This window comes from Pecten maximus, chromosome 4 (genome assembly GCF_902652985.1).
Source record: "Pecten maximus chromosome 4, xPecMax1.1, whole genome shotgun sequence".
NCBI classification, from domain to species: domain Eukaryota; kingdom Metazoa; phylum Mollusca; class Bivalvia; order Pectinida; family Pectinidae; genus Pecten; species Pecten maximus.
Genome location: NC_047018.1, coordinates 28,691,621 through 28,714,968, shown reverse-complemented (window position 1 = coordinate 28,714,968; position 23,348 = coordinate 28,691,621). Strand labels below are relative to the sequence as shown.

Below are 23,348 nucleotides of genomic sequence, written 5' to 3'. Positions count from 1 at the left end.
GTACAACATTTGGAGGTGGACAACATGTAAAATATTGAATATTAAGCTTCCCTGATCACCTTTCTTTATTGACCTTTAGACAAGTCGGTAAATATGCAATATTGATCTATATTTATCATCATTTTACAGGCCCGACCTTGTGGACCTCCAGAGAGCGCGGACCAGCACTCCTCGTCAGAACCTCGAGCTTGCCTTCAGTATCGCGGAGAAGGAATATGGTGTGACAAGATTACTTGATCCTGAAGGTACAAGTCATGGCAGAGAAAAAGTTTTCAAAATAATTTTTTCTTACTTTAAAATAGTTATATGGAGTATTTATAATCTTAGTGTCCAAATTTATATGACATGAGTGAAAATAGGAGTGTTTGATCCCTACCCTGGGAGGTTTTATATTTATCATAGAAGCTGAGATAACAGTCTGTCCTATTGTCTTTGGGCAAGACGCTTAAAACAGTTACTCTGGATATCATGAAATGGGCATCCTGTATGTTGTTCACTGAGGTAGCAACCAGCTACTACAAGGAACCCCCCCCCCCCCCCCCCCCCCCCCCCCCCCGCCAAAAAAACCAGCCTGGCTGCTCACAAAGACAGAATTTGGAGTACCAGGTATATAAAAGATGGGCAAAGTTTGAAGCAAGTCGTCTGACCTCATACTTTATTCCTATCTACCTGTAGCAAGTCACACCTGAACTGACCCGTCCCATTTAAACAGAATTTGACCATCAAGCAATAATATGACCATCTAATCCTCATTCACACTGGTCATTTGTGTAATGACCATTACACATTCCACCATAATCTGACTTAACGTTGTCCAGTTCATTCATTATTCCACTGGCAGTGTTACTGTTGTTTATCTTTACACTGGCCCTCGGTGTTACTGTTGTTTATTTTACACTGGCCCTCGGCCTGCGGCCCTACCTATAACCCACACACAGGTATTTAATCAATTCCAGCCACAGTCGGTGTCTAAATATTTGTGTGGAGTTTAAATAATAGATACCTGATTAAGTGGGAACACTTGAGGGAGGTAAACAACACACCTGTCTGCAGAATTAAATATACAGGTAGAGATACACCTGGACGAGATCAAACAGCTTTCAGGCCAGGTGGAAATATTTTGATCTTTAATTACTTTCAAGTACTTACTTAAGGATTTGTTGAATTCAAATAAGAGTTAAGCCAATTACACACAGATTAGAATGTTATTGCGGTTAGGGATAGAGTATATTTTACATAAACAAGACTGCTGAGTATGTCTCTTCAATACTTTGTATTATTGTAACTAATGTAAGTTGATCTGTAAGGGGTTTAATGATAACAGGTGATGGTAGAAAGTGAAAGTTTGTTATTATCTACAATTTATCCCATCCTTTACAGATTTGTCTCCCATTTTACTTGTAAAAGGTTTCTGTCAACCCCTAGGGTGTGATATCTCTGTCAACCCTAGGGTATGATATCTCTGTCATCCCCTAGGGTGTGATATCTTTGTCAACCCCTGGGGTGTGATATCTCTATCATCCCCTAGGGTGTGATATCTTTGTCAACCCCTGGGGTGTGATATCTCTGTCATCCCCTAGGGTGTGATATCTCTGTCATCCCCTAGGGTGTGATATCTCCATCCTCTAGGGTGTGATATCTCTGTGATCCCCTGGGGTGTGATATCTCCATCCTCTAGGGTGTGATATCTCTGTGATCCCCTGGGGTGTGATATCTCTATCATCCCCTAGGGTGTGATATCTTTGTCAACCCCTGGGGTGTGATATCTATGTCATCCCCTAGGGTGTGATATCTCTGTCAACCCCTAGGGTTTGATATCTCTGTCATCCCCTTGGGTTAGATATCTCTTTCAACCCCTAGGGTATGATATCTCTGTCATCTTCTAGGATGTGGTATCTCTGTCAACCCCTTGGGTGTGATATCTCAGTCAACCCCTAGGGTGTGATATCTCTGTCAACCCCTACGGTGGGATATCTCTGTCAACCCCTAGGGTGTGATATCTCTGTCAACCCCTAGGGTGTGATATCTCTGTCAACCCCTAGAGTGTGATATCTCAGTCAACCCCTAGGGTGTGATATCTCAGTCAACCCCTAGGGTGTGATATCTCAGTCAACCCCTAGGGTGTGATATATCTGTCAACCCCTAGGGTGTGATATCTGTCAACCCCTAGAGTATGATATCTCAGTCAACCCCTAGGGTGTGATATCTCTTGTCATCCCCTAGGGTGTGATATCTCTGTCAACCCCTAGGGTGTGATATCCTAGGTTGCAAGTTTAATACAATAGAAAATTAAAATAGTCATCCCACACTTGCCCAACACTTGTACAGTAATGAGTCGGAGTAGTGATGTGGACAATCTGTCAGGATTGTTGATCAAACTGTGTTCCAAAAGAAATGATTGGGCTATTTCTGGTGATGAATTCTCATGGCTGGAGTATATAAAAAATATAAACATTTTGTTGCCAAAACTCTGTTGTTCAAATCGCTGTGTCAATTCGCATATATAAACTCTCCTTGACATAAAATGTTGATGTTTCTTCTGAAGTCATAAACTTTATACTGGTATGCCCTAAAATGCTGTTTGTCCTTTCTATAGCCATAAACATTGTGTGTAGGAATGTAGGCTTCTGTTTACATGGATCTACTGGTATAAAATATTCATATATGTAATATTAAAATACTTGACTCTTAAGTTTAACAAATACTGTCACCATATTGTCCTGATAGGTCCTCGGGAGACTGTCTGCCTGACAGCTAGGAACTCTCCATGACTTCTCAGCGATTTAGGGCGATTCATTCAAAAATTTTATGGGAAAAATGTAAATTTTCATTGGACAATAACCTACTGGTGTTTGACCAGTGACTACTTCGATAAGACTAATCTGGTAGTTTTAATACGGAGAGGTTTACTGACCACTGCTGAGGGTTTAAGTACTATGTATAAATCACAAGGAGGAGCAATACAGATCCCTCCATAGGTAGCTATTATAGACCCCTCGTAAAAGTGAAACATAAAACAGATAAGTCGTTAACAGGTGAAAATTCAGACAGGTATGGCTAATGGACAACAAAACCTCACAATAAGGTGACTTGTTTGTGAAAACACACTGTCGTTTGTTTATCTCCCAATAAAAAAGGGAAACAAGTGAATTTGACACCAGAAGATGTCTGATCAGGATAAAAGGTCACACAGGTGTATATGGGTATTTAAGTATGGGACCTCTACAAACTTAAACACATCTAAGCTTCCATTGTAGTATCAGGTGTCATGTATTGTTGATCTTTAATATTTGTTAAATGTTTTTATTTAAGTTGTACATGTTAGACAACTTAGATTCAAGATGACCTTTTCAAGCATTAGATACAGATTAAAATGTGAGCATTAGTATGTAAGGCAGCAGGGCTGATAAATCTGTATCTAGTTGTAACCAGTCGGATCTACATCTCTATATTTATAAAAACATGATAGTCTTTTTATAACTATATAGTGGTGGTATACCTTATATAATTATATAGTGGTGGTATACCTTTTATAACTATATAGTGGTGGTATACCTTATATAACTATATAGTGGTGGTATACCTTATATAACTATATAGTGGTGGTATACCTTATATAACTATATAGTGGTGGTATACCTTATATAATTATATAGTGGTGGTATACCTTATATAATTATATAGTGGTGGTATACCTTATATAACTATATAGTGGTGGTATACCTTATATATCTATATAGTGGTGGTATACCTTATATAACTATATAGTGGTGGTATACCTTATATAATTATATAGTGGTGGTATACCTTATATAACTATATAGTGTTGGTATACCTTATATAACTATATAGTGGTGGTATACCTTATATAACTATATAGTGGTGGTATATATACCTTATATAACTATATAGTGGTGGTATACCTTATATAATTATATAGTGGTGGTATACCTTATATAATTATATAGTGGTGGTATACCTTATATAACTATATAGTGGTGGTATACCTTATATATCTATATAGTGGTGGTATACCTTATATAACTATATAGTGGTGGTATACCTTATATAATTATATAGTGGTGGTATACCTTATATAATTATATAGTGGTGGTATACCTTATATAACTATATAGTGTTGGTATACCTTATATAACTATATAGTGGTGGTATACCTTATATAACTATATAGTGGTGGTATATATACCTTATATAACTATATAGTGGTGGTATACCTTATATAACTGTATAGTGGTGGTATACCTTATATAATTATATAGTGGTGGTATACCTTATATAACTATATAGTGGTGGTATACCTTATATAACTATATAGTGGTGGTATACCTTATATAACTATATAGTGGTGGTATACCTTATATAATTATATAGTGGTGGTATACCTTATATAACTATATAGTGGTGGTATACCTTATATAACTATACAGTGGTGGTATACCTTATATAATTATATAGTGGTGGTATACCTTATATAACTATATAGTGGTGGTATACCTTATATAACTATATAGTGGTGGTATACCTTATAACTATATAGTGGTGGTATACCTTATATAACTATATAGTGGTAGTATAGTTTATTTTTTTGCCCAATTTTAAGATTTTCCTTGTAAAAGATTGAAGGGGCTTTGAAAATTATCTGTAAAATTGCTTTGATTTTGGCCACTTTTGTAGTATGCCATTAAATCCAAGGTTATTTAATTTTGAGTTGGCAAGTATTCTTGAAAATTTCCTCATTGCTCCATTTCACAGTGTGGAGTCGTGATTTCTTTGTGTAAATGATCAGCGTATGTGAGGTAGTAGTTTAGGTAGTAGTTTGCCTCGCTTTGTGGACGTAGAATCAGTGTAAGGAAAGGTCAAATCTACACAAATACAACAAAACTCGGTGTACATCCTTGACTTGTGTGGTGGTGATCGGATATCAAAGTCATCAACCATTATTGACCAAATTTTCTTCATGGTTTGATGACAAATCCATACAGTGACACGGTGATTATCTGTGTCCTATGGAATGAAAACAGTATTTGTACGGCACTTGCTGTGTCATTCAGCCCATCACAAACCAGTTTTCCTTTTTAGAATTTAGAAACTAGGTTAGTCATTGTTAGGGAAACACCTCTGGATGGTATTACAAATAACGGGTTAGAGTTGAGGTTTATATATCAGGAACAAAGTGTATGGGTATGTGGGTATGTGGGTATATGGGTATGTGGGACATATGTCTGTTGATTGATAGAGCATAGGGCAAGCTCACTGTGTAAGGAAGGGAGAAATTACTTTTGTTTTTAATTAAACAATAATGAGGTTATTAGTCATAAATTACAAATTCAACTAAAAATTACAGTGATTTTAATATAATTACAACTTTAAGATGCTATACAGTTTTTCATCCCTTTGAGCATGGGACATATTTTCTTGTAATGTTTGTTATATACATTTCATGTTGGTTTAAATTTCTCCCAGTGACAATGTCCAGACTTCATAGGATCATCTTCTCAGTCCAGTCTATCCATGAACAAACTGTTTCTTCCTTTCTTCATCAAAAACAGCAAGTTCCCAAGGTTCCATGGACAAGGGGGGTACTGGACCTTTAGGAGTTTTATGATTGATTAAGGTTCCAGGGACAAGGGGGGTACTGGCCCTTTAGGAGTTGTATGACTGTTTATACGGTTACAGAGACAGCATGCCCTCAGTATCAATTTTTTTACCCTCTACCCTCTAAGTATGCAATATTTATGTTTGATGTATCTATTGTTGATGTGATGCAAATGTGTTGTTACCATGACATCATACATTTTCCCCAAATCCCCATGTCTTTACTCTAGTTTCTAAATAATCAGACAAGAATACCCAATATCAAGAACATTCTGAATACACCTGTCTTGGGTAAGGTAAAGAGTCTAGTTCCTGAATACACCTGTCTGGGGTAAGGTAAAGAGGATTTAGAAACTAGAAACTTGATACACCTGTCTGGGGTAAAGTAAAGAGTCTAGTTCCTGAATACACCTGTCTGGGGTAAGGTAAAGAGTCTAGTTCCTGGATACACCTGTCTGGGGTAAGGTAAAGAGGCTAGTTCCTGGATACACCTGTCTGGGGTAAGGTAAAGAGGCTAGTTCCTGAATACACCTGTCTGGGGTAAGGTAAAGAGTCTAGTTCCTGGATACACCTGTCTGGGGTAAGATAAAGAGGCCAGTTCCTTGATACACCTGTCTGGGGTAAGGTAAAGAGGCTAGTTCCTGGATACACCTGTCTGGGGTAAGGTAAAGAGGCTAGTTCCTTGATACACCTGTCTGAGGTAAGGTAAAGAGGCTAGTTCCTTGATACACCTGTCTGAGGTAAGGTAAAGAGGCTAGTTCCTTGATACACCTGTCTGGGGTAAGGTAAAGAGGCTAGTTCCTTGATACACCTGTCTGGGGTAAGGTAAAGAGGCTAGTTCCTGATGTGACATTTTATACACTTTTCTGATCTGTTTTGTAGATGTTGACGTGCCGGAGCCTGACGAGAAATCTGTGATAACATATGTGTCCTCACTCTACGATGTCTTCCCAGAATGCCCCAGTGTAGAACAAACACTACGAGATAATGTAAGATTATTTTGCCTGTTAGACTGCCTTCAATATACTCTTGATCAGCTGAAAAGAAAACAATTGATGTATTCATATAAGAGGTCTTATAGTTATTTTTGAATTGCAAATGATATTTCTGTACCCTGTGATGCTTTACCACTCTGATTTAACTGAAACAGTGGTGAATGCATATATTGAATGAAAAGAAGATTTGGTTTAGAGTGATGATAACATTAAATTCAAGTTCAGGCTGTTGGTAAGAATAATCTATTTAAGAGTTTGTACTGTTAATAATAATTGTACTTTTAATGATAATTGTACTGTTAGTGATAATTAGAGAGATGGATAAATAAATCTCCATTTTGTTTCTGTATTGATACGATAACTGGTTTACTGTCATTGGTTTATGGACTATCTTAATGCTTTTCAGGAGCGACAATTAAAAGTTGATGAATACCGGGAACTGGCCACTTCATTACTCACCTGGCTACATGATGCTACAGCTATGTTACAGGAACGAAGCTTCCCCACAACTCTTATAGAAATGAAGGTTTGTACAGTCACTGTAGTAAAATACACTGTCCCATATACATCTGGCAGTAAGTCCATGTCTGGTAATAAGCCCACCCATATAAATTTCAGTTCATTGTTCGGCCAGAAGCCCGACATCCTACTGTGGAGTTGGTAATATTTGCGGGGGATTTAATTTCGCTATTTAAATACAGTGTGTAAATGAATACCCAGCGAATATCTAGACCCTGAATTATAAGTATTCGATATATATTCACAAAAGTGTCTAGAATTGTTTACCTGTTTACTTCAGAATGTGTACAAGGCAGTTTGAAATGTGATACCTGAAAACTTGTTCTGCCCCAAACAACAGCCAAATATTACCTACGTGAAATTAAACACTTATACAGTATTTTAGTAAAAGTTTGTGTTGATACAATATACTGTATCACACATGTGTAATACAGTACAGTATATACTACATTACATGGAATATACATATTGTTTATGACAGTCTGTACAAGAGAATCACAAAATGTCACATCAGTTGGGTGTTAAAATCCATACACTGCTGTTATACTGTAATTTATGTGTAAAAATCCATACACTTCTGTTATACTGTAATTTATGTGTAAAAATCCATACACTTCTGTTATACTGTAATTTATGTGTAAAATCCATACACTTCTGTTATACTGTAATTTATGTGTAAAAATCCATACACTTCTGTTATACTGTAATTTATGTGTAAAAATCCATACACTTCTGTTATACTGTAATTTATGTGTAAAAATCCATACACTTCTGTTATACTGTAATTTATGTGTAAAAACTATACACTTCTGTTATACTGTAATTTATGTGTATAAATCCATACACTTCTGTTATACTGTAATTTATGTGTAAAAATCCATACACTTCTGTTATACTGTAATTTATGTGTAAAAATCCATACACTTCTGTTATACTGTAATTTATGTGTAAAAATCAATACACTTCTGTTATACTGTAATTTATGTGTAAAAATCAATACACTTCTGTTATACTGTAATTTATGTGTAAAAATCCATACACTTCTGTTATACTGTAATTTATGTGTAAAAATCAATACACTTCTGTTATACTGTAATTTATGTGTAAAAATCCATACACTTCTGTTGTACTGTGATTTATGTGTATAAATCCATACACTTCTGTTATACTGTAATTTATGTGTAAAAATCCATACACTTCTGTTATACTGTAATTTATGTGTATAAATCCATACACTTCTGTTATACTGTAATTTATGTGTAAAAATCCATACACTTCTGTTGTACTGTAATTTATGTGTATAAATCCATACACTTCTGTTATACTGTAATTTATGTGTATAAATCCATACACTTCTGTTATACTATAATTTATGTGTATAAATCCATACACTTCTGTTATACTGTAATTTATGTGTAAAAATCCATACACTTCTGTTATACTGTAATTTATGTGTAAAAATCCATACACTTCTGTTATATTGTAATTCATGTGAATGACATGATCAATTATGAAATATTAAAAGGGTTAATTACAAATAGAAATTATTGTAATTAGTATTTGTAAAACTGGTGTTATGTCATTCTCATAATTTTTATATATATGCTCATTTTACAGACTCTCTTAGCGGAATCAAATAGGTTTAAAATTGAAGACGTCCCCCCTCGGTTGGAAATGAGACAGAAGTTATACAGACTTTTTGAAGAAATACAGGTAGGCTGCTCGCAGAAATGTATTACATTGTTTAAATATACTATCAATTTATTCAAACTGATTTAAAAAGCTATGGAGACAATTTATTCAGGACAATTAGATATAGAATTTAGGATAAATTCTCTTGAATCTGATATACCAAGAAAGATTTGAGCTTGCATCTGGTCAATTAATCAAGAATGATTAAAGAAAAAAAGAAGATAAATAGAAAATTGATGGATGATCAATGCATAACATGGGATGTCTAAACAACTGTTTTCATGTTGTAGGGTTTTGGGTCTGGCAGTTCACTACTGGCCTTTCCAGATGATCTTCAACCAGACAACATAACATCAATGTGGAACAGGTTCTCGTTGGCAAACCAGGAACGAGACAATAATGTACAGGCAGAGGTCGTCAGGTATAATCACAATACCTGTCATCATTTCTACATACCTCTTAACTCTAATATATATACAACAATGTATGCTGGAGACAAAGGCCCCAAGAAATTTCCTTTAGATTTTTACTGTCACAGGGATACACTGGTAGTATTATTTTATAATGCTGTATATGTGAAGAATTTTCCTGACTAAAGAGACTTCATTTGAAAATCAATCCCTGTGGATGACTTTTATGGAGTAAAGGAATTTGTAGAAATTTAGAATTCAGGTTAATACTGTTGACACTATCATGGTATGATATGTGATGTGTTTTCAGGTTAGAAAGATTACAAAGACTGGCCGAAAAGATTCACAGAGAGGCTAAACATTCGGAGGATAATCTTGATGACCTGGGACGAAGGATCGGAGATGAGCAGGGTCGCGTGGAAATGTTACACCCTCTAGAAGCTAAACGTAACTGTGATGCTATCGACCGAGCTTTGAAAAACCTAGAAGAGATTTCACGAAGTTTATTTCGGGATGTACAAGCTCTTCAGGATGGTAGATTCCCAACCGCTGATCAACTTTATAAAAGGTACAGCAATCAAGCATTAGTAGGGATTTTATCTCGGAGAAATAAAATGATAATTGTATATCAGAATTGTTATCCTGGCAGAATTAATTTCTATAGGCAATATATTAGGTCCATTGCTTCGTGACCATATCATCTACAAAACGTCTTGTTAGGCTGAGTTTGTGTCCATCAGTCTGTACCAGAAATCCACCAATCATAAGACTTCATATTTCAAATGTAGGACACTGTCAGATGTAGGTCACCACATCCTCTACTTTCTGCTTTACTTATTGTGGATTGATTATGTCTTCAGCTCTATTTCCTTAGTTATATTGTGTTAACATTTAATTCTAACAGATGTAATGTTTGTCTATCAATCAAATAAAAACAATGTGGGTACGTACCTCTCCTTCCTCCAAAGAAATTGGCCAAAATACTTCTAATTATCAGAATGTTAACTTTTTAGTTTTTTAATTTTAAAGGATTGCTGAAAAAATGTTTCAGGGTGTCTATGATTCAGTCGAGAACCTCCCAGCTGAGAACAAAATTATTCGGCGATGTGATTCAGAAACTCATCTCAAAGTCTTACATTGAGGAGGGTATAACTGTGACACGTCGCAAGGAGGTTGTCAAGGAAGTGCGTCTCATCGAGACAAATCCAGCATTCCAGCATGTACAGGAATGTCTCACCTGGATAGAGTCAAAACAAGTATGTACCATATATAAAGATTGTTACAACATTTCTTTGATGTGCCTCGTAAAATGATATTTAGTAACATCGACAGAGACACTATATTTGATAGGTTGGCTGTTTTGAGACACTGTTTCTGATTGGTTAATTTGCAGGAGGCTATAGAAGCGGGAGAGTATGGCAGTGATATCCAGACGATACAGATAAACCTTGATGTCCACCAGATGGAGCACCAACAGATCATCAACTTCCGCTCAGAAATAGACAAATGTATCGCTGATGGGGTAAGCAAACGAAATTATCTTTTTAAAAAGTTTAATGGATATTTGTATTGCTCCGGAAAAACAAAATCACAGTATAACACACGCATTCATTCATTTGTATTTATGATTTCAGAGAGCTTTGTCAACAGAAGAGCGTAACTTGTACACCGAGAGTCTTTCAAAAGTAGAGGTGGCTTATTCTCTACTGACAGTGAGTATTTTACCTGACCTCGGTTTCCTTGACTTCAAATTTTCCATAGGAAAGCATTACTTCATGGATTTAAGAAACAAAAAATGGTTACGGAAGTTTGCTTATATTCTGTTTTCCTATGAAACTATGCTCTTATTAAATTTTTGAAAATATTTCATTGTAACAATAACATAGAAATATGTTTGTTTAACATACTTACAAGAAATTATGGTTGAAAACTTTATTTACTTAGAATTTCGTGTTACCCAACAACCATGCTTGAGAGTATCACTGACCTTGACATTAACCTTGCAGAACACGACAATACGACGTATGAAGTGTCTCGAGACATTTCACGAATTTCTCAACCTGGCCATGGCAGAACTGTTGTGGCTCAATGATAAAGAGGAGGCGGAAATAGAACGCGATTGGAGTTCACCAAATATGGATATCCAACATACATCCGAGTCATACAAGGTAACTAGAAAATTAAGAATATTAAAATTTAGCCATATATGTTTTTAAAAAACTGCTATATTCTTCAGAGATTATATTTCGTATAATCAGAGTCACATGTTTGTTTGTTTTGAATTTCTGTGTTTTATTTAAATATCTGTTTTAATGTCAGACATGTAAATATGTTACGATAGGTGCTTCCTTGTGTAGTCAGGTCTGGAGTAGACTCCATATGAAGCTAGACTTTATATTCTTAAAACCTTCCTGTGTATTGAAAACATGTACACTTCTCATTTCCAGGCTAGATTCCCATACCATCAGGTTTGAATGCCATTTCATCATTGGATTTTGTTTTCTTTTTAACTTTTGTCACTTGTTATAAATGCTATAGATTTACATCATGACCTTTAATGCATCTTACTGCTACTGACAATAGTAGTTAAGCTTTTGCAAGATATTAGATATCCACCACATTCCTACAAGTTGTCCTTAATCAAACTTAATTTATGTTTGAGAGAAGATTGTTGACATTCAATTTAGACATTAAATAGCTTATTTCGTTTGAGCTACAAGGGTCTAAACCATGAACCCATTCAATCAAAATTCCTAGAAAATTTGTCAATATTTAGAAATATTTATGTGTGAATGCAAAAAGCAATAATTTTAAAACCAGAAATTACAAGATAGGAACCACTGTCATGATTGGTCAGTAACAGAATGCCCTCACTATATATAAGATATGCTATATAGTGTTGGTGGTTCCTAGCTTGTAATGTTATCAGGGAAAGCTTGTAGGTAGACGAGCTGTAAGACATTTTATACCTATATATATGTTGTATACCCAGCTGTGTGTCTGTATACTGTTACATACTGTATGTTTGTTTACTCTACATTTTATGTACACAAGTTTTTGTTTATTATGCATCCTATAAGATATTACTTGTATGTTGCTTCAGGAATGATTTTTTGACATTGATATGTCGGCACGGTGATACCAGACTATTGTTGATTGTTGTCAGAGACAATTTACTGTTTAGTAGCCAACCATCATCAGATCTAGATGGTGCTCCGTTCGGATTTCCATCTGAGGTCCATCTGTCCGTCTGAAGTCTGTCTTTCCGTCTGAGGTCCTTCTGTCCACCCGTTAGTCGGAGTGTCTAATACAGTCCCTGTTACTACTGTTTTCCTAAGAACCACCAAATGATTCTTCTTGAAATTTAATACACATGTTCAATATAACTCTTGATAACACAGACCACATTTTTTATCATGGTCATAATTTAAGATGAGTGCAAACAGCCATTTTGAATTTGGGCAGTTGAAGGTTGTAACCACTATTTCTCGAGGACTACAGTATACACGTACTCGACTAGAGAATCACCTGTCATACTGTATAGGTATGTTTAGGGAACCTGCTATATAATTTCTCAACAATTCAGTCCCTATAAGAATTGGAAAATGTCCACTAGTGGCCATTTTGACATTTAAAGTTTGTTAGCTTAATTTCACAGGAAATGCTGAAAGGATTTTGTTAAAACATGGGACATATTAATGATTTAACATGAAAGGATAATTAACATGGTTACATTGGTCATTTTATGACTGTTGACAATTGTCATTGCTATTCATTGATTGTTGACCAATTAAACAAATAGTATATTTTCAATGTGCCATTGTCAAAGGTCAAGTTTATTAAGGTAAGGTATAAAAGCCTCGCTTTACCTTATTGTTAGACCAAATTATCACACCCAACATTTCATTGATGTTGTTGGAAAGTCTATAAGTAAAATTCTACATTTCTTTGAGGTAATATATGATTTTTTAAATGACATAATAGAAAAAATGACAAAAATAACTGATCTATCTGGTGAGATGGTGGGTACCTAGATCCCTCTGGGATATCTTTCAGTCGAGATGTTGGGTATCTAGATCCCTCTGAGATATCTATCTGTCGAGATGGTGGGTATCTAGATCCCTCTGGGATATCTGTCTGTTGAGATGGTGGGTACCAAGATCCCTCTGGGATATCTGTCTGTTGAGATGGTGGATACCAAGATCCCTCTGGGATATCTATCTGTTGAGATGGTGGGTATCTAGATCCCTCTGGGATATCTATCTGTTGATATGGTGGGTACCTAGATCCCTCTGGGATATCTATGTGTTGAGATGGTGGGTACCTAGATCCCTCTGGGATATCTTTCAGTCAAGATGTTGGGTATCTAGATCCCTCTGAGATATCTATCTGTCGAGATGGTGGGTATGTAGATCCCTCTGGGATATCTGTCTGTTGAGATGGTGGGTACGTAGATCTCTCTGGGATATCTTTCTGTCAAGATGGTGGGTACCAAGATCCTTCTGAGATATCTATCTGTCGAGATGGTGGGTATCTAGATCTCTCTGGGATATCTATCTGTTGTGATGGTGGGTATCTAGATCTCTCTGGGATATCTGTGTGTTGAGATGGTGGGTACCAAGATCCCTCTGGGATATCTATCTGTCCAGACGGTGGGTACCTAGATCCCTCTGGGATATCTGTCTGTTGAGATGCTGGGTATCTAGATCCCTCTGGGATATCTGTCTGTTGTAATATCACTGCACTGAGTTACATTCACTGAAAGTTGTTGTTCATTCTAATTCAAAACCCAATACAGCATGTGCTACAGTTCAAGTTAAATATTATCCAATTACACTTTGCATGTTGTTCCGATTTCAAGCTGCGTTATCCGTATGATGTTGATGATGATTACAAACTTCTAAAGGTAAAAGCATGCTCTCTGACCCAAAAATAATCATCTATAGCTTCCATATTAGTAAGAACATCCAAATCCTGCCTGACCATCACCATACCTGTGGCAGGGTTCAAGGTCGTTTGGGTTGTGTATTTTGTCTTGCCCTACCCTGTTCCTGCTTTTCTGTAGCAATGCAATTAGAAGAGGTATTTTTGAGAATGTTGTGTGGTTTGGGCATGTTTGTTTATTTTAAGCAAGCTAGAGTAATTTATTGTGATACATAAACATTGAAATGGAGTCCTGAGAAAAAAAAAGGGTAAACCCCTGTAAAACTTAAGTATTTGAACAATCTTTAGATAGAAACAGGCTATGTCTATATTTAGACAGTCTAGTTTAGTGAGGTTCTGGTATAGACAGTAATACCCACACTATGTCTATATTTAGACAGTCTGGTTTAGTGAGGGTCTGGAATAGACAGGAATAAACATCCACACTATGTCTATATTTAGACAGTCTGGTTTAGTGAGGTTCTGGTATAGACAGTAATACCCACACTATGTCTATATTTAGACAGTCTGGTTTAGTGAGGTTCTGGTATAGACAGTAACACCCACACTATGTCTATATTTAGACAGTCTGGTTTAGTGAGGGTCTGGTATAGACAGTAATACCCACACTATGTCTATATTTAGACAGTCTGGTTTAGTGAGGGTCTGGTATAGACAGTAATATCCACACTATGTCTATATTTAGACAGTCCGGTTTAGTGAGGTTCTGGTATAGACAGGAATAATCACCCACACTATGTCTATATTTAGACATGTTTTATGTAGAAGCTTTTCACCCTTTGCTTCGTACAGTTATAATGCCGTTTTTGTAAATTATTTCCCCTTGTATGACTTTTTGTTGATAGCTGATTTATAGATTGAAATAAGTTTAGAATATTATGGAACCATTCCCATGCAATGAATTTGACACAAAGTTGATAGAACATCCGTAATATCATGCTATCAAATGTATAATTTATGTATAAGAGACACATAATAGATCCTGTTTAAAGACCTTGATGATATTCTTAATTCTTACACATTAATGAATTAATTTGTCAACCTCAAAACCTTGGGCCTCTGCATATGTTTATCTTCTGTAAGAAATTTGCCTTTCAAACTTTTTTTATCAATATATGATCTTTACTTCTGTTACAGAGCCTTCTGCGTGACCTAGAACTTCGAGAGGGTCAGTTTAATTCCATACAGGAACGAGGCTCAGCCATGGTCCTAGACAGACACCCAGCTGCTGAAACAATCAAGGTGAGGAGCATCTAATGTGATAACTCGGTATTAGAATATGTATGGTTCTACAATAAATGAGGGTGGGTATAGCAGATTTGTGTGGGATACTGGGGTATATCAGATTTGTGTGGGATACCAATTTCTTTTTCTTAAAATTATGGTTGCTATGGCAACTGGTCACTATAAACAGGTTTTCCGATAAGAATCATAATTTTAAGTTTGTCCTGACAACTCCTCCTAAACTGAAGGGCCGATTTCAATGAAATTTCACACAAATATAGAGGACCATGTGTAGATGTGCATGCCAATTTCTTTTTCTCAAAATTATGTTGCTATGGCAACTGGTCACTATATTACTGGGTTATCTTAGTTAGCCATCCTGGCGACAGTTCTAGTTTTGAATGTTTACAAGCAATTCTTGAATAATTACTGCAATACTGCTTATACCTGTATAAATGTAAACACTTGGAATACTATTATCTAAAATCTGAATAATTAATAAATTAAAAAAAAAAAAAATTCCTTGTGTAACTACCTGGTCAGATGAATCAGTTGATTGACTTGTTTATCAATACAGGCATACATGGAGACAATGCAGTCAACCTGGTCGTGGCTGTTACAACTCACACTGTGTCTTGAATCACATGTCAAACACCTGACAGCATACCACCAGTTCTATGATGGCTGCCAGCAGTGCGAGGCAGAGCTATCCCAGCATTCCGAGCTCCTCCACACGCGCTACAGTCAGGAAAGTCTCGAGGTAGAGGAGGCAAAGAAACAAGTGCAAGAACTGCGAGCCATGCAGGAACAAATATCAGACTTAGAGAAACAGATAACGACACTTTTACAACTCAGTTACGAAATTGTGCCATTGAAAAAACGTGGAGAAGTGATAGAGTCTCCATGTCGTGTAAAGTGCTTGTGTACTTACAGACAGCCAGAGGTAGGTTTGGCAAAATATAGAAACAACACAATGATCAGAGTAATTGATATCTATTGGTATAGATTTTACCTTAAATTAGTGATGCATGTAGGTATGTGTCATCTACGACAAGCTGATTATCTGAAAAAAGACATGGATTTATTCAGAACTAAGAATTAAAGCAATATGTAAATGTTGAAGCCTATATCATTAAGTTGTTGACAAAACTTGTATTTACAGCTCGTTCTACAGAAAGGACAAGAATGTATGTTACTCGACACATCCCAAAGAACAAGATGGAGGGTAAGTTTTCAAGGAAACAAGTTAACTTATTCTAACCAAAACTCTGAAAATGAAATTATTTAGCATACAAATCATCCGGTTCAGATGTGAAGATGCTTGAAATCTTTGACAAATGTCTCTTTTTACCTTGGTAATCAAGTACTGTCTTCATTTTGAATGGTAAAGATTTATCAAAATGTTACATTAATTTTGACTTACCTGTAGTTAATTTTTGTTTTGTTTTTGTGTGGCCAGGTGAGAACCCACTCAGGTAAAGAGGACCTGGTACCTTCCGTGTGCTTCCTGATTCCTCCCCCAAATCAGGAGGCCATAGAATGTGCTGAGCGGTGAGTTACCTCCCTTTGTGGCTGTTATAGATTTTTTTTTACATTTGAAATATCTTATTCACATGTTTGAACATTAGCCACACATTGTAAGTATTCAGTTAGCCTTGTTTATCTGAGAATATTAAGATGTTAAAAGTTCTGAATTTAATCTAGCTATAACCCACACATTGTAAGTATTCAGTTAGCCTTGTTTATCTAAGAATATTAAGATGTTAAAAGTTCTGAATTTAATCTAGCTATAACCCACACATTGTAAGTATTCAGTTAGCCTTGTTTATCTGAGAATATTAAGATGTTAAAAGTTCTGAATTTAAGCTAGCTATAACCAGAGTTAGAAAAAATGACCACTAAGGTATTTAGAATTGGTTGTCAGATACCCTAAGATTGGTGCTATGACCAGGATTCTACATAGCTTGAGTGTGAAATTGATGACAGTATTACACTAGTTCTAAAGTATGGAGAAGCAGAATAGTAATAAATTTTGTCCCAAATTTCCCACGAAAGCTATAATAACATGGCTGAAATTTTTTTATTGGTATTTCAGTTTAAAAACAAAGATGGAACACCTCCGGAGTCTGTGGAAGATGAGGCAGCGTTCCAGTAGACATAACATGGTTTCTGCAACGATACACGTTATTAGGGGCTGGGATTTAAAACAGGTATACAGAAAGGTGGCAAGTTAGTGAAACAATGATTTAAAGTTTACTGAGTCTGAAAAATCTTTGGATTTAAAAATTTTAATTGGAATAATAATAGCAACTGTATAGTGTATGATGTGGATCAGTAAAGTGAGTTCGGGTGGTTGGGTGGTCTGGTGTCCGGGTGGTCAGGGTGTCGGGTGGTCGGGTGGTCAGGGTGTCGGGTGGTCGAGTGGTCAGGGTGTCGGGTGTCCGGGTGGTTGGGTGGTCGGGTGTCTGGGTGGTCAGGGTGTCGGGTGGTCGGGTGTCGGGTGTCGGGTGTCCGGGTGGTTGGGTGGTCAGGTGTCCGGGTGGTAAGTGTGGTCGGGTGGCACACTAGTAATACGTTTGCCTTTCACTGATTCCCTGATCGGATGAGAAAAGGTTTGAGGTCACCTGTTCTACCATGTGGATTTTATCCCTGTCCTCCCACACTAAGACACGTGCATCCATCCACTCCAACAAGCATGATTGATATAAGTTGATATAACTTCTTTTGTAGTCATTGTAAAATAAATAAAGTTTACATTAATAAAGTGAGATATTTTATGACATAGTTTTATTTGATTGTGGACATTTCTTCTCAATGAAATTATAAATATTGTGAGGCGAAAAAATTCTGAGAAAAATCCTTTGGGAAGAAAAAGATACCTTTGGGGTATTGTATTGGACTTGTTGTCTTACATCCATGTGGAGTTGTTAGCTATGTGACTTAGGACCAGAAAGTATTATCTGATGAGACAGGTCCTGAGAGGTCCTCATTGGTTAGGTGGTTTTATCCATATGTTATTACACCTGGTGTATTATAACTACAGTGGTCCCCCTATTTATATCTATATGAGATATTAAATGATTATTACTGCATGAAGATGGAAGATGTCTTTTTCGTACAGCCTAAACATCAGACTGACTGTTAACAGTGAGTTTATCCTTACTTTTGTTACACTTTGGTATTCAACCATTTTGTATCACAACGTCTTACTGTACATGACTGTACGTGCATAACAACCAGTTCGTGTTTTAGTTTCAGAAACTTGATCCGGTGGGACGGGAAACACTACTAAAGGTTGTGAATGAGGACGCTGAGAAGCTGATCAGTGAGATCGGAGACTCTCATCCCGACATGAAGAACTTAAAGGCAGAGTTAGCAGAATGTAACAAAGTCTTTCACAGTCTTTCAACAGCAGCTGCGGAATCAGGTATGGACAGCTTATCTCTATTGCCATGGTTACGATAGAAATCCTCAATATGGACAAATTGATATCTTCAACAGACATTCTACATATATAGAGATAGCCAGAGGACTGGGACAGTTTGTATCAATGGAATAATATTATGTAACAATGCACAACCAGCACAGCCGCTTTTATGATCAGTCGCCGGAGAAAGTTTGTAGGTATGATCAGTCGTCAGAGAAAGTTTGTAGTTGTGATCAGTCGTCAGAGAAAGTTTGTAGGTATGATCAGTCATCAGAGAAAGTTTGTAGGTATGATCAGTCATCAGAGAAAGTTTGTAGGTGTGATCAGTCGTCAGAGAAAGTTTGTAGGTATGATCAGTCGTCAGAGAAAGTTTGTAGGTGTGATCAGTCGTCAGAGAAAGTTTGTAGGTGTGATCAGTCGTCAGAGAAAGTTTGTAGGTGTGATCAGTCGTCAGAGAAAGTTTGTAGGTATGATCAGTCGTCAGAGAAAGTTTGTAGGTATGATCAGTCGTCAGAGAAAGTTTGTAGGCATGATCAGTCGTCAGAGAAAGTTTGTAGGTATGATCAGTCGTCAGAGAAAGTTTGTAGGTATGATCAGTCGTCAGAGAATGTTTGTAGGTATGATCAGTCGTCAGAAAGTTTGTAGGTGTGATCAGTCGTCAGAAAGTTTGTAGGTATGATCAGTCGTCAGAGAAAGTTTGTAGGTGTGATCAGTCATAAGAGAAAGTTTGTAGTTGTGATCAGTCAGAGAAAGTTTGTAGGTATGATCAGTCGTCAGAGAAAGTTTGTAGTTGTGATCAGTCGTCAGAGAAAGTTTGTAGGTATGATCAGTCGTCAGAGAAAGTTTGTAGGTATGATCAGTCTTGAGAGAAAGTTTGTAGGTGTGATCAGTCGTCAGAGAAAGTTTGTAGGTGTGATCAGTCGTCAGAGAAAGTTTGTAGGTGTGATCAGTCGTCAGAGAAAGTTTGTAGGTGTGATCAGTCGTCAGAGAAAGTTTGTAGGTGTGATCAGTCGTCAGAGAAAGTTTGTAGGTGTGATCAGTCGTCAGAGAAAGTTTGTAGGTATGATCAGTCGTCAGAGAAAGTTTGTAGGTGTGATCTGTCGTCAGAGAAAGCTTGTAGGTATGATCAGTCATCAGAGAAAGTTTGTAGGTATGATCAGTCTTCAGAGAAAGTTTGTAGGTATGATCAGTCGTCAGAGAAAATTTGTAGGTGTGATCAGTCGTCAGAGAAAGTTTGTTTGTTGAAGAAATGCTTTTTATGTGTGTAAGAAATAATGAAAATTGACATTTTTAATTTTGTTTTATAAGTGTTTACTTTTGATTAACAGAATCGAGGCTGACAAGGTCACCAGAGCAAAAGTTTGCACAGGACCTGGACGCAGTCAGTCACAATCTGTCTAGCTGTGAACAGACTCTGACTGGTCACCTACAAGAGATGCATCCCAGAGACAAAGGGGCTTTACGCCATGCCATAGAGAGGCAGAAGGTAAATTATCTATTAGGGGCTAGGGGCATTACGGCATGCCATAGAGAGGCAGAAGGTAAATTATCTATTAGGGGCTGAGGGGTTACTACAATATGTCATAGATAGACAGAAGGTAAATTATCTATTAGGGGCTGAGTGGTTACTACAATATGTCATAGATAGACAGGAGGTAAATTATCTATTGGGGGCTGAGGGGTTTCTACAATATGTCATAGAGAGACAGAAGGTAAATTATCTATTAGGGGCTGAGGGGTTTCTACAATATGTAATAGAGAGGCAGAGGCTAAAATATCTTTTAGGGGCTGAGGGCACTAATATTGCCCTTAAAAAGTATAAGGTTGGATATATTTTTAGGACACGTGTGATTAAGCGTTGTTTGACAGGCAGATAAATAAAGGGAATGTGAAGTCAGACCCAGAAAAAAACATTTAGTGAAGAAAAAGCATCATTGTGAGGAAGTGGCTAATATTTAAATTCAGAGTGTTATTGAAAATACTTCTGTAAACAGAATATTGAGATAATTTTCTACCGCTATTGTCTTTCCAGAGCTGGGACAGAACACTAAGTAGCCATGAAATGGATATAGATCACATGAAGCAGTCGTTTACAAATCTCCCAACACGCTCCCAACACCAGATGGAGCCACAGTATAACGCGGCGCTACAAAAGCGGGATCATATGTGGAACCTCTCCAAATCAAACATGGATAGGTAGGTTATAAGGATTATTATCATATACATGGACAGGTAGGCTGGTCATGTTCCTAACCTGTCTGTTTCAAGTACAGTTAACTGTGTAATATTATCCACACTTATGATCTTATAGAACATGTTACCAACACTTTTTTGTCTTTCACACAAATTAAAGAAAGAAAGCATTATTTAGGATGCCCGAGCAGTACACAAACCAATAAAAAATGTTTATTTCAGGTTGAAAAATGTTGATTCACTATTGTCTGACCTTGACACTGTCCGACAACTTGTTGCTGATTATGAGATAGCCCTCATCACCCAGGACAGTTTGTCTTCTGACCCCGAATCTCTTCGCTCCCATAAGGCCGAACTACAGGTACACTTCTTAAATCGATTACATCATGTTGAACACAACAGAAATGGCAAAGTTGTCACACAGTTTGAAGATATTTATCAAAACGTTAAGTTGTTTTACTTCTAAAATAAATTCATTTATTTAAACATATGAAACACCTGTACTTGATTAAGTAAAATTGCAGGTATGAGTAATATGCATCATTTTGTATTTGTCAGGATCTTTCTTCATCTAATACATACGTCATTAAATACTTTTTGTTGTCACCAGTAACCTGACATGATTACCTCCCTTGATCATTTACATTACCCTCTACTTTCAGGACCTCCAGGTATCTGTACAGCAACAGCAACTAAAGGTGGACTCACTGAAGCGTGACACAGCCAGCCTCCGTGTCAACACAGAAAAGTGTCGACCAGGGGTACCACGCTACTATGACCTTGAGGGCACAGAGAAGGAGGTCGCTGAACTCGACCAACGCTGGAACAGTGTCTGTATACAGGTTGTGGAACGGTGAGTTATAGCGAAACATCCGAGGGTTGAAGTGGACAGCGTCATTTTGCCTGATCTTATTACTGTGACTGTATGAGAGATCACTACCTTATGTATTCGTGTAAGTCATTAAACGACTCTATGTTTTAGGCTGAGAAGCATGGACACGTCCGGTGATTTACTTTCCCTATACACAAATGGCCTGAAGTCGGAGCAGCAGTGGGCAGACCACACCCAGCTAACCATCGACACACAGCCCCCTCTCACACAGGAACTACACCAACTCAAACAGATGATAGAACCCACCATGGTAGGGGATTGATTTGAACCTGGATCGAATCAGTTTGACACTCAAATGATTAAAAGATAATATAACAGAGGAGTTAAAATCGATAACTAAATTACATGTGTTCCTATAAACTTCCTCCAAAAGGCTTCAACTGTCCTAAGCTGATCATATTGGTAGCAATCGTAAATTTTGTTACTTAGACATACTCTGCTGATTCTATACTCTGATTTACATGTATATATATGTGAGTATGTTACTTAGACATACACTCTGTTTCTGTGTTATGAAATTATAGAAAACATCAAAACCCATGATATAAACAGCAAAACTCATGATATAAAGAAACAAAATCCATAACATAAAGATAAAGAAGATTCTGAGACATGCTAATGAACAAAGCTTTTGTTCTTTTCAGGCAATATACAATGGACTTGGAGAGCGACAGCATCAGATTGAGGCAGTAAATCGACATGGTGGACAGTATATTCGAGAGGCAAAGGTATGCCCTCATGAAGCATTTAACTTGTATGATATATGCAACCCTAGATCATCCAAGCAGAATGTGGCATCTACCAGCTTCTAATTTTTTTGGCATTTATTTTTGTTATTATTTTTACCTACCAGAGACACAAATCCCAAATGTAATGCATTTGCTAGTATATGCTGATTATTTTTGTTTTATGTATTTTTGTTTTGTTTATTTTTTGACCACATGCTTTTCCTGTTTCCCTATATATATATGTTTAAAACTATGTGTGACACACGTTTGTGTCGGGATGACCTCCCCTTACTAACCTTCTGCTTCCTGTCGTAGTGGTTTTTGTAGTAAAACAATTCATGTTTGTAAACACTCCCTGTATGTGCCTTTGTACAGCATTCTTGCATTTTTATTTATTTTTTGTTATTTTTACAAACTGTTGTATATTAGGCACATTTCCTTTGTATTATCTTCTCCAAGGATACTTGTGTTTTAGTTACAGAGTTGTCTTTCCTTGAGCCTATATTTGTAATGATTTTTTTGTGCTTATTGTTTTGTGCTTTTAATGTTTCCTGTCAATTTATGTTTGTAACTGTTTGACAGTCTTTTGTTCTTTTGAAAATATCCAAATGTCTATTTCCCAACCCATCCCTTCATGCCCCTTCCTTTCCAACCTCACATCGTCATTGATCAACTTTAGTTCCAGCATTGTTTAGATCCATCCTTCTC

General features: G+C 36.7%; 1 protein-coding gene across 4 annotated transcripts in view; it reads left to right on the top strand.

Moving 5' to 3' along the window:
• Window positions 1–23,348, top strand: part of LOC117325720 (microtubule-actin cross-linking factor 1-like) — a 214,299-nt gene that overhangs the window by 120,764 nt on the left and 70,187 nt on the right. For 3 of the 4 annotated variants that reach the window (XM_033882153.1, XM_033882152.1, XM_033882151.1), the window contains exons 9-31: window positions 130–245; window positions 6,499–6,605; window positions 7,018–7,137; window positions 8,748–8,843; window positions 9,113–9,243; window positions 9,543–9,800; window positions 10,284–10,488; window positions 10,626–10,754; window positions 10,867–10,944; window positions 11,239–11,400; window positions 11,680–11,700; window positions 15,314–15,418; window positions 15,978–16,343; window positions 16,563–16,625; window positions 16,860–16,951; window positions 17,496–17,610; window positions 18,653–18,827; window positions 20,156–20,313; window positions 20,860–21,023; window positions 21,243–21,381; window positions 21,683–21,873; window positions 22,003–22,162; window positions 22,557–22,640. In XM_033882153.1, coding sequence (XP_033738044.1) covers window positions 130–245; window positions 6,499–6,605; window positions 7,018–7,137; window positions 8,748–8,843; window positions 9,113–9,243; window positions 9,543–9,800; window positions 10,284–10,488; window positions 10,626–10,754; window positions 10,867–10,944; window positions 11,239–11,400; window positions 11,680–11,700; window positions 15,314–15,418; window positions 15,978–16,343; window positions 16,563–16,625; window positions 16,860–16,951; window positions 17,496–17,610; window positions 18,653–18,827; window positions 20,156–20,313; window positions 20,860–21,023; window positions 21,243–21,381; window positions 21,683–21,873; window positions 22,003–22,162; window positions 22,557–22,640 — 3,235 coding nt within the window. Of the gene's footprint in view, window positions 1–129; window positions 246–6,498; window positions 6,606–7,017; window positions 7,138–8,747; window positions 8,844–9,112; window positions 9,244–9,542; window positions 9,801–10,283; window positions 10,489–10,625; window positions 10,755–10,866; window positions 10,945–11,238; window positions 11,401–11,679; window positions 11,701–15,313; window positions 15,419–15,977; window positions 16,344–16,562; window positions 16,626–16,859; window positions 16,952–17,495; window positions 17,611–18,652; window positions 18,828–20,155; window positions 20,314–20,340; window positions 20,369–20,859; window positions 21,024–21,242; window positions 21,382–21,682; window positions 21,874–22,002; window positions 22,163–22,556; window positions 22,641–23,348 lie in introns of those variants that run through there. The other variant, XM_033882154.1, reaches the window with a different exon arrangement.